At 36.6% G+C, this 16,634-nt stretch overlaps 1 protein-coding gene across 1 annotated transcript in view; it reads left to right on the top strand.

Moving 5' to 3' along the window:
- Window positions 1-16,354, top strand: part of LOC120354636 — a 57,201-nt gene extending 40,847 nt beyond the window's left edge. The window contains exons 2-3 of the mRNA XM_039442005.1: window positions 13,888-15,436; window positions 15,906-16,354. Coding sequence (XP_039297939.1) covers window positions 14,617-15,436; window positions 15,906-16,354 — 1,269 coding nt within the window. The 5' untranslated portion in view covers window positions 13,888-14,616. The remainder of the gene's footprint in view (window positions 1-13,887; window positions 15,437-15,905) is intronic.
- The last annotated feature ends 280 nt before the right edge of the window (window positions 16,355-16,634 follow it).

Raw genomic sequence — 16,634 nt, 5'->3', positions numbered from 1 at the left:
CAAGTCGTCGGCATACAGGTGATGTCTGGTCGTGAGTAGAGTGCTTGTCACGTCATTTATGTAGATGCTGAACAGCAGAGGACCCAATACCGAACCCTGAGGAATTCCTCTGTTCACTTCACGCCACCGTGAAGAGGCATCCCCAACTCTCACACACTGACACCGACCCTGAAGATAGGACCTCACCCATGCCACAGTGGAGTTGGAAAAACCTAAGTTTCTTAGTTTATAGAGTAAAGTGGGATGGAAAATGCTATCGAATGCCTTACTAAAATCTATTAGGACTAGAACTGTTAGCTCTCTACCATCCATAGCCCTATGAATGTCATCAGTGACTCTCAGGAGTGCAGAGGTGGTGCTATGACCACTACGGAACCCCGATTGAAAGTCACCAATCAATCCAGAACCATGGATAAATGAGCTTAATTGGGAGTGAACAATAATTTCCAGAACCTTGGACAAAACGGACAATAAGCTTATAGGCCTGTAATCGGATGGAGAGAGAGGGTTAGGGATCTTGTTCAAGGGAATCACTATAGATAGCTTCCAGTCATCAGGAAAAACGGACGTTAAAAGTGAGGTATTGATCAAATGGGTGAGAAATGGGAGGATAAAAGGAAGGATAATTTTGATGAACTTAATCGGGATACCGTCTGCACCAACAGCATTACTCTTCACTCGATGAACAGCCAAGAAGACCTCTTGCTCCGTGACATTGGAGAAGTAGAAGTCCTCATTGGGATGAAAATCAGGCAGAGAGTCAAAGTGAGCACGAGCTTGGTCCAAACCCACAGGGATGTCAGTGAAGAAGTCATTGAGATCATCCAGCGAGTGAGCTACAGTTGGTACCTGCCTCTCCTTGCCAGCCCCAATCTCCCTCAGAGCACGCCAAAGAGATGAAGTTGATGATCGCTTTGAGGAGATCAAGTTACGATAGAATGTAGCTTTCGCATTTCTAATTGTTTGCTTGCAAGAGTTCCTCAAACGCTTATAATGATTGAAATCATTGGGGCTTTTTGAAGCTCTTGCAATTTTGCACCAATAATCTCGATCCCTCATTAGCTGGCGTATCTCATCTGTGAGCCATGGAGCAGGATCTCTGGTTACTCTGCGATTTTTTAAAGGAACATGTTTTTCAAAAAGAAAAACTATATTGTGGTTAAGAATGTCCAACATAACATTAACATTGTTAGTTTGGAATATCTGTAACCAGTCAAGGTTAATTGCATCATTGAACAAATTGTGGTAGTTTATATTCTTGTAATCTCTATAAGTGATTATTTTTGGTTTAGGTTTAGGCCTCTTAATATTATAAACTAGGAATATCATATCATGTGCAGAGAGGCCTGGAAAGGGGATCTGCCCATGGCACACAGCAGCTCTCACATCGGCAACTGCAATAAGATCAAGCAATGTGTCCGAAGTGGATGTATGGTGCGTAGCTTGGAGAGGCAGCAAGGTCATACCATTCGCAAAAAACATAGTGGTCAGTTGTATTTTGTCATGAGTATCAGGTCCAAGTAAGTCAGTATTGAAGTCACCCATGATAGCCACATGTTCATAGGGCACCATCAGCTCAAGTAGTGCTTCCTCAAATTCTGACATATACCCAATATGAGGCGGCCTGTAGCAAACTGCTATTAACATTTTAACTCCGTTACACTTAACCTCAATAAACATGTATTCAGGTCTAGCTGCACGGGAGGTATCAGAGGAAAACTTATGAACAGGCAGCAGAGAACGCTTGACAAATGCGGCAACCCCTCCCCCATTCTTGTGTAACCGGTCATTCCGAATGAGAAAATAATCCTCGAGTGCAACAAGTCGATTAGGGATTGTCGGTTTCAGCCAGGTCTCGGATACAAGAATGATGTCACAATCTTTGCCCTCGAAAGTGTGCCTAAATTCATCTATATGACAGAGAAGGGATTGCGCATTAACATGAGCGATCTTAAGTTGATCCGGGAAAGGAGAGAATGCCCGCTTGAGGGAATCGCCGACACTCAGCGCGGCCGCGCCGTCATCCTGCTGTATAGACAAGGTGGCTGCGACGAAGCAGCAAGGCAGAAGAGGGGGGTGAATCGGCGAAACAATGAGAAGCTACAAAAAAGACACTTACCACATTCATACTGACACACACACACAAGGAAGGAAATGATAGAAGAAATATAGAAATCATAAGAGATAGAAGAAGAAAATAATCAAGTGAAGAAGTTGAGCGCTATGAACAATAAGATAACGCTATATTAAAATGGAGAGATAAAACAAAGTAATGTACAGCAGTAAGCAATGAGTCGGAACGCTAGCTACAGGCTTGAGCTGTTCGGCTCCTAAAAGATAAAATTGAGGTTCTAATTCGGTTTTTGTGATAATAATTGTGAAAGAGAAAACGAATGACAGATCAAAAGTATTTCAGTTCAAGATTAGATACACAGTAAACTAGAAGACTGTAGGATGTCGATCAATGCGAGAGTCGAACGGAATAAAAGATAGTGTGAACCGAGTCCACTATTACAGATAACAGATAAGAGCAATCACGACAATCCTCAGGTAAATAGAATAGATTGGGACCAGAAAAAATATGAAAATGTAGTGTGAGAGAGAGAAAAGGAGAGAGATCCAATAATATATTGATAAGTGAGAGCAGAAAAGTAATGAATAATAGTGGGAAGATAAACCACATGAAAGATAAATCAGATAGAATCTGTAATTATTTTAGGCTATAAGAGTATATCATCTAAGTTGTAAGAAAATTGTAGACAGATTACTATCTACCTATTCTTGTGTTTTAGAAAAATAATTATCAATCATTAAATCGTACAGTATTATGGCAAACAAAGTATTTCATTATGGCGAACAAACCCAACTTTGATCTGATAAACTGTGTTCCATCTTGTAAATGTGTTCTGTATTATTATAAGACAGAACAAATTATTTTTACTCGATAGTGCAAAACTCACAAAAATATCAACATTTTATATGATATCAAGAAATTTAAAATTTCAGAAAAATATAAAATTAATAAGGAGAACAAAGAAAAGTAATAAATAAAAATATTTTAAAAAATTAGTGAAAAATGGAAAAAGAATCAAATAATAATAGACCAATGAAAGTCTTTCACAGAACATAGATACTACGATTTCTAAATTCAATTTCATAGTTCAGCTTCCACTAAATTTATCAGAAATTTCTCCGAAACATAATTCTATCCCCCTCCCTCCACTTTACCGTACCATCAACAGTCCAGGCGTTTGCTTGGCCCACACGAGCAGCCACCTCGCGATAGAAGCTGTTCCGCTTCCGAGTGAGGTCCTCACGGATGGTGATCGAGGACCCCTTCAGCTGCCGCCGCACGGAGAGAACGGCACGTTTTGTCTGATAACTGATAAACTTTACCAGTATCGGACGCGGCCTAGGTCGCAGCTCGCCGGGCCTTGGATCAACAACACGGCCGGAGCGATGGCATCGGTCAATCAGTGCAGGGTCTATATTCACGTTGAGCTTGTCGCGACATATTTCAGTCACGATGGCTGTCACGTCCTCACCCCTCACCTCCTCCACGCCAAAAATTGGATGGTAGATGGTATCTGCCAGTCGATCGAATAGATTATCGGCAACTCTATCTGCTAGCCTGGTCAGGAACTCGTCATCGGAGAGGAATGCCGAGAATTTCTCTCGAGCCGCTCCTCCCCCCACCACCGTATCGCTTCCACCTTTGGACGAAGAGGCAGAGGGGGCCGAATTCGACCATTGATTTACTGGCACGGCTGGGCGCTTATCTCCTGCAGCAGCCTTATCTATCGAAGCCTGTGCCTTAGAACCGCTTCGTAGAGCTTTTGGCGATGGAAACATGTTACTTTAATTTGAAAGTTTCTCAATTACGCAAAATATATGAGGTGGATCGCAACAAGATTCGGTGATGAACTTGATAACACTTTCACACACTATATATGAAAGAATCACACTGATTCAATGAGAAAACCGACTGAAACGACAATAGTTTTGAGGAGCCGAAACGAGACGCGTCAAGCTGCTTTCATAACTCTTATCTCACTCATGATGATTGAGAAAGGGATAAGGGGAGGATTGTGTCAAGTTTCACATCGACATATCAAGGCCAACAATAAATTTATGAAAACATTTGACTCCACAGCTGAAAGTGTTTTCATTGCCTTTGTAGATTGTAATAACCTATATGGCCTTGCCATGTCAAAACCCCTTCCATTTGGGGATTTTCAGTGGATCAATTTGAGTATGAATGATCTACTTGAAGCAAAAGAAGGAGATGAATATGGCTATATTCTTGAGGTTGATGTATCATATCCAAGTTCACTACATGTAGATCATTGTGATCTCCCATTTCTCCCTGAGCAAATATCTATTGGAATTGATCAAAAAAAGTTATGTGCTCATGTGAATAGCAGGAAGCAATATATAGTTCACTATATTGCTTTAAAACAGGCAGTTGAACATGGCCTTATTGTTGAGAAAATTCACTGTGCATTGAGATTTAAACAGTCATGCTGGCTGCAGCCATACATTGAACATAACACAAGACTTCGTACTTGCTCTAAAAATGCTTTTGAGAAGGATATGTACAAATTATATATTAATTCAGTCTATGGTAAGACAATGGAGAATGTTCGTGAGAGATTTAATATGCAAATAGTGTGCAGTGATAGAAAGATGGAAAAAATGATTAGAAAGCCTGAGTTCATTGATAGAACAATTTTTAGTGAGAATTTGGTAGCTATTCATCTAAAGAAGAAAAAAATAATGTTAGACAAACCAATATACATGGGTCAAGCTGTATTGGATATTTCAAAAACAGTGATATATAACTTCCATTACAATGTAATGATACCAAAATATGGCAATGAGAACATTAAACTAGCATATACTGATACAGATAGTTTACTATATAAAATAGTTACTGATGATATATATAACATGATTGAGCACTTTGACACATCTGATTATCCCATTGACCATCCTTGCTATTCACCAGTGAATAAAAAAGTATTGGGAAAGTTCAAGGATGAGGCAAATAGTAAGATAATCTTGGAATTTGTGGGTCTTCGTGCAAAAATGTATTCCATAAGAATGAATGACCATGAAATAAAAAAAGCAAAAGGTGTTCAGTCAGCTGCATTAAATAAATATATTACATTTGATGATTATTTGAATTGTCTCAGCTTGAATAATGACCATAGACTGATAAATACCTGCATCAGATCTAAAGAGCATCATGTCTATACAGTGGATATAAATAAAAAAGCTCTTTGTTCCAAATATGATAAGAGAATAGTATTAGAGGATGGAATATCCACATTACCAATTGGATACAAGAATTAAAGTTAAAAAAAAATATTCTAAGAATCTCAATAAAACTTAAAACTTAAAGTACCCACCTTAAGAATATCAAATACCAGAATTTAGTATGGGGAATAAAAAAATTTTTAATAGGGGAATTTTAAATAGGAAATTTTTTTATGGTTTTGGTAAGAGCAGCTGCACCTGTTCTTAGCACACCTGTCATCGCCTGTTTTGGGGAGAAAATCATGGTGGGAGGCTTCCTGCTCTCCTATTGGTTGGGGAAGGAGTCATGGTGAGAGACAAAATGACTGAGACTAGGTTTGGGGGAGGTTAGGTTAGGTTAGGTTAGGTTAGGTTGCTCATCACTGGTGGGGCCAGACAAAATGACTGAGACTAGGTTTGGGGGTGGTTAGGTTAGGTTAGGTTAGGTTAAATTAGGCTGCTCATTGCTGGTGGGCCCAGAATCCTCTTATTATACCTACTCAAGAGTCTCAAATATGAATCCTAGAATGTGAACAAACCATTGTATCACAAGGATATTTTTTCCTAGTTATATTTAACATAATAGCATTCCATAGTATTCAGTCAGTGTTCAGTTACTGTTCAGTCACTGTTCAGTCACTGTTCAGTCACTGTTCAGTCACATAACTACTGGCCATGCCCACCAGCATTAGGGGTGTCAATGGGGGGGACCTATCACTCTAGCTCAAGATGGTCATGCAGGACCTGTCACTTCACACTAAGATGGTCATGGAGACCTATCACACCAGATTAATATGCCCATGGTAGACCTACTAGATCAAGATGTCCATGCGGGACTCTAGATCAATATTGAAGATAGATATTTTCAACGACTCTCACTCCACCTCCTCACTGTTTGGACATGACTTATTTAACATGAACATTTTCAATCACCCTCACTCCTACTGTCACATGGACCATGCTCACCAGTCTTTCTGTCAGTATTCAACATGTCTGTATGGCATGGTTGGGTCATCCACTAAGTGGTCAGTCAGTCAGTTCAATTACTGATTGTTCACATTCTAGGATTCATATCTGAGACTCTTGAAAGTGTACATGCTACCCAGAGGATATCTCATTACTGTTTGGATATTCAAGCTCCTTGTATATTCCATAGAATGATCACTTATTCTCACATTACTAAATGTGGGTGAAGAGGATTTGAGGAATAAAAATCAGCAATTCATTGTCACTTTTATTGAACATATGCTATTTTTTATTGAAGATCAAAACGGAGGCCGTGTGCCCTAGGATACTTTTTCACAGTGTGTGTGGCTGTGTGTTGAAACGCCCGGTTCTAGAACTGAACAGATGTGTCTTGTATGGCTCTTAACTGAACACTGATGGTCCCCCCCACTGTTGTGAACACTATATATACACTCCAGAGTGGGTGGGAGACCTTCTGATCTATTTTTATTTATTTTTGATTTTTCATTATTAATTTTTTTTGTTTTTTCCAAGTTTTTCTTTATTTCCAAGTTTTTTTTCCCAAGTTTTCGAAAATTTGACCTTGACCTTGACTTTGACTTTGACCTTGACCACGACCTTGACCTTGACCTTGACTTTGACCTTGACTTTGACCTTGACCTTAGGTTAGGATAGGTTAGGTTGAATTTTTTAGTTATTTTAGGTTAGGTGGGGAATTCTGGCGCATGTTGTCCCAGGATTGGTAATATAAAGCCACTTAGTTCACAAACTATAAAAGAAGTGTCAGTTGAGTGCCAAGAGAAGGCAAGGAAAACGCAGAAGAAGCAGTACGGCAAAAAGTCTGAAACAAGTGAATATTGTGTAGGACAAGAAGATTATCTCTTTGTACCACAAATTAAAGGAAAGAGAGTGAAGAAATTGTCAAAGCTATGGAGAGGACCGTATCGAATTGTAGAAATTAAATCGAAACTGAATGTAGTTTTGAGAGTAAGAGGAAAAAATGTAGTTGTACATGTAAACAGAATAAAACCAGTGTTGTACTATGAGCAAGCTGGAAATGAAGTTCGAGAAGAAAATAATCCAGAAGAAGAAGAGGAAGAAGATGAAGAACAAATAGAAGTCGATGAGGAAAACGAAGAAGAGCAAGATGAAGACAACGATGATAACAATGATGAAGTAAGAGAAAAGGAAGAATATAATGAGAATGAATCAGATAACGATGCAAACCCAAAACACAAGAGAAAAAGGAAAAAACCAAGAAAATATAACGATTATGTAGTGTATTGATTATGTCCATGATTATTAAGATATAAATATATATTGAATATTAAATGTAAATGAATGACCCCATACGATTTATTATTCATTTATCCAATTATAATATCCAGTAGGAAGTTTAAGTTGAAGTTTATTTTTATCATGGAAATGACCAGCTTGATACTGGTCATAGTTTTCGTGTTGTCTTGCAGGAGTGCCTTTTGCAAACGGACAGAGCGGCCAGAGCAATAGAGCCACAGGCACACCACCATCCGAGTTGAAGGAGGCGGTCACCTCGAAAAGATAATGCAGGAGACAACATTTGGCAACGACACTGCCTAAGAGTCAACTCAACAGTTTCAAAATCGCTGGGTGTTCAAAAGTGACCAATGTGTGGTGGGGACTATAATGATTAGCAAGTTGAAACTTTATGTGGGAGAACTTTGTTAGCCTAATTTGTTAAGATGGACTCTGCTTTGCTCTGTGCCAATAATTCATTGTTTGTAAAATTGAACGATATTCATCATTCGAATGTATAACTATGATAATCTCTCTTCTTAAATTGTATGTTATAAATTGTTAAAATGTTAATGAATCTGGAAATGTACTAACTATATTTAACGATATTGTCAAGATTTAAATGTTATTCAATTTCAACATAGCTTAAAGATGTGACAGTGAATGTATATGCCACATCTTTTTCATGTGGAGGGGTGATGTAACAATTCAAACACCCCGCTCACATAGGTTATTAATTATAAGAATAGCGGAGTCGTCACTCAGGCCACCAAATTGGACTTTTGAACTGGTGAGCTGAGAGAGTGATGACCCTGTAGAGGCGAAACTAGAGGGAGAACGTTCCGAGACGTGCTAGAGGAAGGTTTGTGTGTGAGATAGTGAGATGTAGTTCTTAGTAATGTGATTGAGGAGTGATTATGTTTAGAGAGAGAGTATAGATGTTTGTTATGGGATTTTTTCAATAGAGTGATATTGTTTTAGTGAATTTGTGTATTTATTTGATAATATATCCTATAAAAGTAGCAGGGCCCAGGAACCTAGAAACCTGGTGGTGGCAGCGATACTGGAGAGTACTGTCATGCTCACCACGCACGCCACATTTATCATGGTTGAAATATAGGAATATGGTTAATTAATTCTTATCTGAGTAAGTGAACATATTAGTGTGATGAAATTCATATTTTTGAATCATAGTGCATTGAAAAAGGTATGGTTCGATAAAATAAAGTAGTGTGTCATGAATGAAGAAGTGAAATGTAATAAAATAACGTCAAGAAAAAAGAATGAATCTTCAAAATTAATTAGTGCCAATGAGGAGAGATCTTCAAGAAATAATTGGTAATAGTAAATATGGCATATCATTGCGGAACTTCAAGCTGAGGTCTTCTTCCGGATCTACCCATGGAGATATCACAAATTCTAAAGATGCAGCCCATATACCTGATGAAGTCATTGAACTTAAAGTCACTGACCTTCAAGATCTTCATGCATTGCAAGCTACTTTTACCAAATATTCACCTTACCTTAAAATTATTCCTATCTTGAATACTCAATAATTATTCCTTTCTAAATAACTCATTCAATCCTTAAAGTCAATCCTTTCAAAAAATTTACCTCTTGCACAGAATGCACTACAAATTCGAGATGAATGAACAGTCAAGAACATTTGAACATTGAATTGAAACAATTAGTCAACTGAGAACTTCAAGAACTGATTGCAAGTAGCCTTTACCTAAAATTTCACCTAACCTTGAAATTTATCCCTTCTAAAATAATCTACAACAAAATGAATTCTATTCAAGTTATTCAAATTCCTTCCTGAAAAATATATCCTTTCAACTCTTTTTACCTCTTGCACATATCGTCAAGATAATTTCAATTTAGCCCTGAACAAAACATCAATACTGTATAATCAAATAGATAAATACCGATAGTTGAGAGTTCATTTGTCGATGTGTTGATCATTGATAATTTCAAAATAATGTTTGTAGGTTAGATGCCAACACAACAAAGTTATTAAATATAAAGTTTACAATACTAAAATTTTTGAATAAAAAATAATAAAACACTTTAAAAGATAGAATAATTGATAATTTTATCAAATAGATCAAAAGAATTGTAACAATTACATTAACACAAATTTTACATAATGTTATCATTTATAGGATTTCAATAAAACAATAAACAAAAAGCTGAAAATAAATTTGAATCAAATAAATATAATTTTTATTGAATTTGAACAGTAAATAAATAACAAAAAGAATTATTTGAGTATTTGGAGGGGAGAGTGGTATAAGAGGTAATGGCAGTTAAAAACTGGTGGGAAAGAAGCGAAGTTCTTGTTCTGTTTTGTACTCTTCATGATGGTAGACATACAACCAATGTCTATGTTGTGTGTAAGAAGAATAGCTAGTGCAGTTTTATTATTGAAGGTTTATCTTGAATTAAAATGTAAAGTGATGTAACGGGAAAGAGAAAATGTGGTATCAATGTGGAGATGAAATGTAGTTTTGGAATGGATAATGTTATGGAAGTGGAAATCAAACTTGGCACACTTTGTCGGATATTATTCATTTTATTATGAATTGACAGAAAAATTGCATAAAATGTATTTGAATCATCAGATTCTATTATTAATTGTATGTTCTCCAAAAAGGGTGAGTCATTATCATTGGCATTATTATTATTTTGTATAACCTATGTACGGTATTGTAAATTGAAATTGAACTTATTCAAGGACTGTGTCCAAGAACATGAAATTAAAATAAAATCAGCATATTACTAAATTCAATATGTTCTTACTTTTACTATCAATTCCATTAGGTTATCATTTTTATAGTAAACTTTAAAAGAACTCTCTTAGGCTCTATGTAAGGAACTGTTTTGTTTTGGATTATGCATCTGACAGTGGTAAAAATTGAAGAATTTTATTTAAATTTTTATATTTAATAAAAATATCAAAAAATATGGGTATGGCAGCAGGTCGTTAACATAGATGAGAAATAAAAGAGGAAATAATACAGTTCCTTGAGGTAAACCAAAATTTCCAAATTTTTGTATATTTGTTTTACCATTCACAGGGAGAATTTGGCTTCTATCAACAAGGTAGCTGGCAAACAATTTCAGAGCATCACCTCTAATACCACATGCCATCAGCTTTCCCAGCATGAACTCATGGGGCACAGTGTCAAATGCTTTAGCCAGATCTAGGAATACTATGAGGCTTTTTTTATTATTGTTAATAGAATCATAAACCATTTTTGTTAGTTCTACAATTGCATCTGTTGTGGATTTATTTCTTTGGGAACCATATTGTCTTTTGTTCATAAAACTATTTTTGTCTGAGAAATTTGTGAGCCTGGCTTTTATTAATTTCTCTAAAATTTTGAAAACGTTTGAAAGAAGACTTATTGAACAATAATTATTGGGATCATTTGGGTCTCCACCTTTATGTTATGCCTTTAACACTGCTAACTCAAATTCTTTTGGGAAATAGCTTTCTGAGAAGCATTTATTTATTATATTGATTAAAGGTTTAGCGATGTTGAGTGCTACTTTTATCAGACATGTAGATGATATATCATCATGGCCGGTAAATGAACTACTTTTTAATTAGTAAATTGTTGCTATGATTTATCGGTTGGAATGAAACATGCTCAAAATATAGAGATAACCAATGATGAAACTGAGTTACAGTTTGAGAAACATGATCACCATTTTCAAAATTCTTGGTTCATAAAACCAATTTGTTCTGCAGAAATAGAAGAAATTATCAAAACTTTAAAAAATAGCTAAAGTCCTGGCTTTGATGGCTCAAGTAATATTACATTAAAACGCATAGCAGAATATATTTCAACTCCTTTATCTTACATTATAAATAAAATCTTTAGCACAGGAATATTTCCAAATCATTTCAAAATCGCTAATTTAAACCCTTTATTCAAAAGTGGAGATAAAAACAACCCTAGCAGCTATAGACCCATTAGTCTTTTAAGTAATATATCAAAAATAGCAGAGAAATGTATGAGAAAGAGTTTATTGAACTATATTAAAAAGTATAATATTATTTATATGAACCAATTCAGTTTCCAAAAGGACAAGAGCACAAATGATGCACTTGCCTATTTTTTGAACATTGTTTCAAATAGTCTAAATAATAATGAAAATACCTTGGCAATCTTCTTGGATTTGTCAAAAGCCTTTGACACGGCTTCCATAAAACAACTTATTCATCAAACTAGATAAAATGGGAATTAGAGGAATCGCCCTTGATCTAATAAAAAGCTACTTGCAAGACCGGTCACAAATTTTATCAATAGATTTTCAAAAAAGTTCTGTCACTTTATCTTCGTTTGGATTGCCTCAGGGAACCGTTTTATCTCCTATTTTGTTCTTGCTCTATGTAAACGACCTTTTAAAATTAAAATTAGAATGTGGTAAACTTGTATCGTTTGCTGATGATACAGCTATAATTTTCGTGCGGAAAAACTGGGATGATGCATTCGGGGTTGCTGAAAGGGATATGTGTAAAATTAAAAAATGGCTGGAATTGAACACTCTGAGTTTGAATGTTCAAAAAACTAAATATATCTCATTCTCAGCAAATGCAGCAGAAAAGCCTAGTATTCATTTAAAAATTAAACTTCACTCTGAGTGCACAGACAAGAATCTCTGCGTTTGTCCAAGTATCGAAAATGTAAGTAACCTAAAATATCTAGGGATAATTATTAACAAATACCTGGAATGTCATTTTCATTTAGCTTATTTATGTAAAAAACTCAAATATATTTCTTTAAAATTCTATAAAATTAACCAAATACTCAAACTACAGGATTTAAAAACAGTATATTTTGCTTTGGTGTAATCCATATTAGAATATGGGATAACAACTGGGGTGGGGCTTTCGATAATCATTTAAATAACTTATTTATCACTCAAAAGTGTATTATTAAAACAATATTGAATAAACCTCGATTGCATCCAACGAATCTGCTATTTGAAGAATTTAATGTGATGACTGTAAGGAAATTGTACTTAAAAAATTTAGCTATGATCGTAGACAATGAACTGTGGTTAGGTTAGGTCTGCAGAAGTTACTAGTAACTTCTTCTGACCTAACCTCAAAATATTGATTTCAAACATTTTTTTTTCTGAACATACCACCATCCTATGATTGGTTTCAGTAGCATATATAGTAGTAAGAATTGTATGCTGAACATCTAGATTGAGTCCAGGACTCAAGATGACTGTGTCACTCTAAATGATCGCCACCTACATTGCACCCTATTATAGCATCAAAATTGAACAAACATTTTGTGAAATAACAATGAATATTCTTAGTTTGACAAACGTCATATAAAGTTGATATTATATAGGGATTATTTGTTGTTCTAAAATAAAATGATCATACATATAAATAACATATTGACAGAAACTCACCCTTCAGAAATAAAATGTTTTTGATTGGGGTCTGAAGTTTTTATATAAATGTCAGAATTTTGTCAACTCCTGGACCATTGATTTTATTCATTGAAACAATCATTCTCCCCTGCAATTAAAACAGAATTCAATTTTTGATTCCCATCGTCACTTTCTAATGAAAAATCAATTAAGCAGAATTGATTGGAAAACTTTAACAAATTTCAACATCTATTAATACACTTTTCATAATACATAATATATTTTTGGAGGTGAGGCATCCAGTCATCTCTGGATTTGCCAATGACTAGGCAGAAATTGATATGTTTTTGTGCATATTATTAGATTGAAAATATTTGAAATAAATACAAAAAAAGGTGAAGAAACCAAAAGAGAAACGTTTTTTTGGGAGCACACCAAGCTTGAATAAAGTAGACTACTATCAGTTCCATCCATTCAATGTGATTCTCAAAAATATGAGATTCCAGTAATGCTATTTAGCATTGGTTACCACCACTCTTCTGCATCATCACTCTCCCTATCCTCGTAGATGATGGTGGAGTGAATGGTCAAAGACATTGCTATTTTCTGCGATTCCACTGTTCCATGCCAGTGTTACAAACCGTATGATAATTATTTTGTTTGCAATTTGTTATTGGTAATTATTATTATTTCTTCTATGTTTGGTTTTGAAGCATATAAATTTGAAAATCTACATTGTGAAAATAATTGAGAACTGAAAATTTAGTGAAGTGAACAACTACAAGACTTGACCTATTTCGGACTATGTGTAACCTTATCTAAATTTGGAAGAGGAATAGCACAAGGTTACCTTATTTTTTTCTCTCCCTGACATTTTTGATGATATACTTGTGTGAATCAATGAAGAATCAATAAAGAATTATTAATCTTCTTGTATGTATGTTACAGATGAACAAAGCTACCAGATGCCAGCAGACCAGCAGCTCATCAGGAGAGTTTTGTATGTTGGAGAAGGCATTCAACAACAATCTTCAGACACTCTTTTACTACAACATCTCTTCACCCAACCCAGCAAAGGACTTTCACTCTCTGCTGAACAGCCTGCAGACAAAGATCATTGATGCGATAGGTCAGGAGTTCTAGACACACAGGCCAATCAAGGTCAACCTGGTGTTGGAGGCTACATATCAATGTGGTCACCTTGATAAGAAGAACATTGAGCAGAAGGAATTTCATAATGTGGCCTTCAAGACTCCAACCTATTCCATATTCAATCTCAACGATCTTGCTGTAATTATCAGGGAGGCGTGCAAGAAGCTGTTGGAAGAAGAGGCCAAGTTGGATGGCAACTCTAGTGGATGGAGCCTTCTCATCATTGACGGTCTCCTCATACACATAAGCAGACACAAACCACTTTAAGGATCTTCCTACATTGAACTGCCAGCCAAAATTGCAGCAAGAAAAGCCATTATCATTCTGAAGAATAGTGATCAACAATGTTTCAAGTGGGCAATCCTCGCCAAACATGTGCAAGGAGCACATCCTGAACGAATCAATGAGAGATATCATCGGCTGACTGAAAAATACAATTTCAACGGAATCTCTTTCCCCACCACCATCAATCAAATCGACCATTTTGAGAGGGATAATCCAAGTGTAACTGTCAATATATATGGAATGGATTCCAAATGTATTATCTATCCAAGACATGTTGTGAAAGAAATGAAGGAGGATCACAAGGAGTACTGTTCCAACAACCAGACTGCTAGGATCATCATGCCTCAACTCAATGAAGATGGAAGCCCACCAACAATGAAATTCAAGAAACATTTGAATAAATTCAGACTACCATTGGTGGCCTATGCAGATTTTGAATATGAACTGGAGAAGCCCGAGGAAGAGCAGCAATGGATTGGGAAGGCAAGCAAAGTGATCCAGCGTCACACTGCAATGAACTACTGCCTCTACTTTGTTAGAGATGAGAACCTATTACCATCATGGTTGACAATGACCAACCTCATCCCTCAGGAACCAATTGTCTATAGAGGACCTGATGCAGCCGAACACTTCATCAAAACTCTGACCATGCATGCGAGAGATATGGATGAGGCAATCAATCATCATCAAATAAAGATGCTTCCACTTTTTGAGAGGAAGAAAGCCAGACAGAATGCTGCCACCAACTGTGAAGCCTGCAAGAAACCATTCAATGGTGAGAAGGTGTATGACCATTGTCATATAACAGGAGTCTACCAGAACGCTCTGTGCAACAAGTGCAATCTTCAAAGATGTCATACATCATTCATCCCTGTTTTTCTTCACAACTCTTTCAATTACAACACTCACTTGATCATACCACACCTTGGAACCAATAGAAAGCAGCTGTCTGTCATCCCAAATACATCAGAAAAGTACATTTCATTCACCAAACAAATTTCAAAACAACTACACCTACAATTCATTGATACCTTCAGAGTGACACCACCTAGACAACCTAGTCACCAACCTTGTCAAGTCTACTGAAGAAGTGTCAACAGTGCTACCACATACTGCTAGAGAATTTGGAGACAAACTGGAATTGGTTTCCAGAAAGGGTGTGTTCCCCTACGAATATTGCAACTCATGGGAGAAACTAGAGGAGACCTCACTACCACCAAAGGAAATGTTTTTGAGCAAGCTAACTGACAGCCACATCAGTGATGAGGCATATGAACATGCTCAACAAGTATGGGAAAAATTTGACTGCAAGACCCTGGGAGAGTACAGTGATCTATATCTCAAAACAGATGTTCTCCTTCTGGCCAATGTCTTTGAAAGCTTCAGAGATATGTGTTTGAAAAACTATAACTTGGATTGTGCTCACTACTTCACATCACCAGGCTTCTCCTTTGATGTTATGCTAAAGTATACAAAAGTTGAACTTGAACTCCTAACTGACTACAACATGTATATGTTCATTGAATGAGGCATCAGAGGCGGAATAACAACATGTGTTCATCGATATGCCGTTGCCAACAATGCCTACACAGGAGTGCCTGTGGACCCCGAGAAGCCCACATCATATCTCCTGTACACAGATGCAAACAACCTGTATGGCTGGGTGATGTGTCAACCACTCCCATGCCGGAAATGCCAGAGGATGGAGAAAGATGAGTTGGAGGGGGTGAGCAGAGGTATTGATGGTGTTGGAGATGTTAAAAAGATTGGCTACATCTTGGAGGTGGACGTTGAGTACCCTGCTGAGCTACACGACTCCCACAACGATTTTTCATTCCTAGCTGAGAACAAAAAAACACCAAAATCAGGATCATTGAGATTGATGACAACTCTAAACAACTGTGAACAATATGTATGTCATTACCACACCCTCAAGCAAGCAGTAGAACATGGATTGAAAATCACTAAAGTTCATTGAGGTGTAAGGTTTAAGCAGGAGGACTTCCTAGCACCCTACATCATGCTAAACACTGGACTTCAACAACAGTCAAGGAACAAATTTGAAAAAAAAATTCTTCAAACTGATGAACAATGCCTTTTTTGGCAAGACAATAGAGAATGTTCAGAAGCTTATGAACATGGAGCTTGTCAACAATGAGAAACATCTAAGGAAACTGATTGCCCGAGCAACTTACAAGGACTGCATCATCTTTGGCGAGAACATTTGCACTGTGACACTGCACAAGGAGGAAGTTGAG

Source organism: Nilaparvata lugens, chromosome X (genome assembly GCF_014356525.2).
Source record: "Nilaparvata lugens isolate BPH chromosome X, ASM1435652v1, whole genome shotgun sequence".
Classification (NCBI taxonomy): domain Eukaryota; kingdom Metazoa; phylum Arthropoda; class Insecta; order Hemiptera; family Delphacidae; genus Nilaparvata; species Nilaparvata lugens.
Note: the sequence above shows the minus strand (reverse complement) of the source record. Positions and strands in the feature narration are given on the sequence as shown.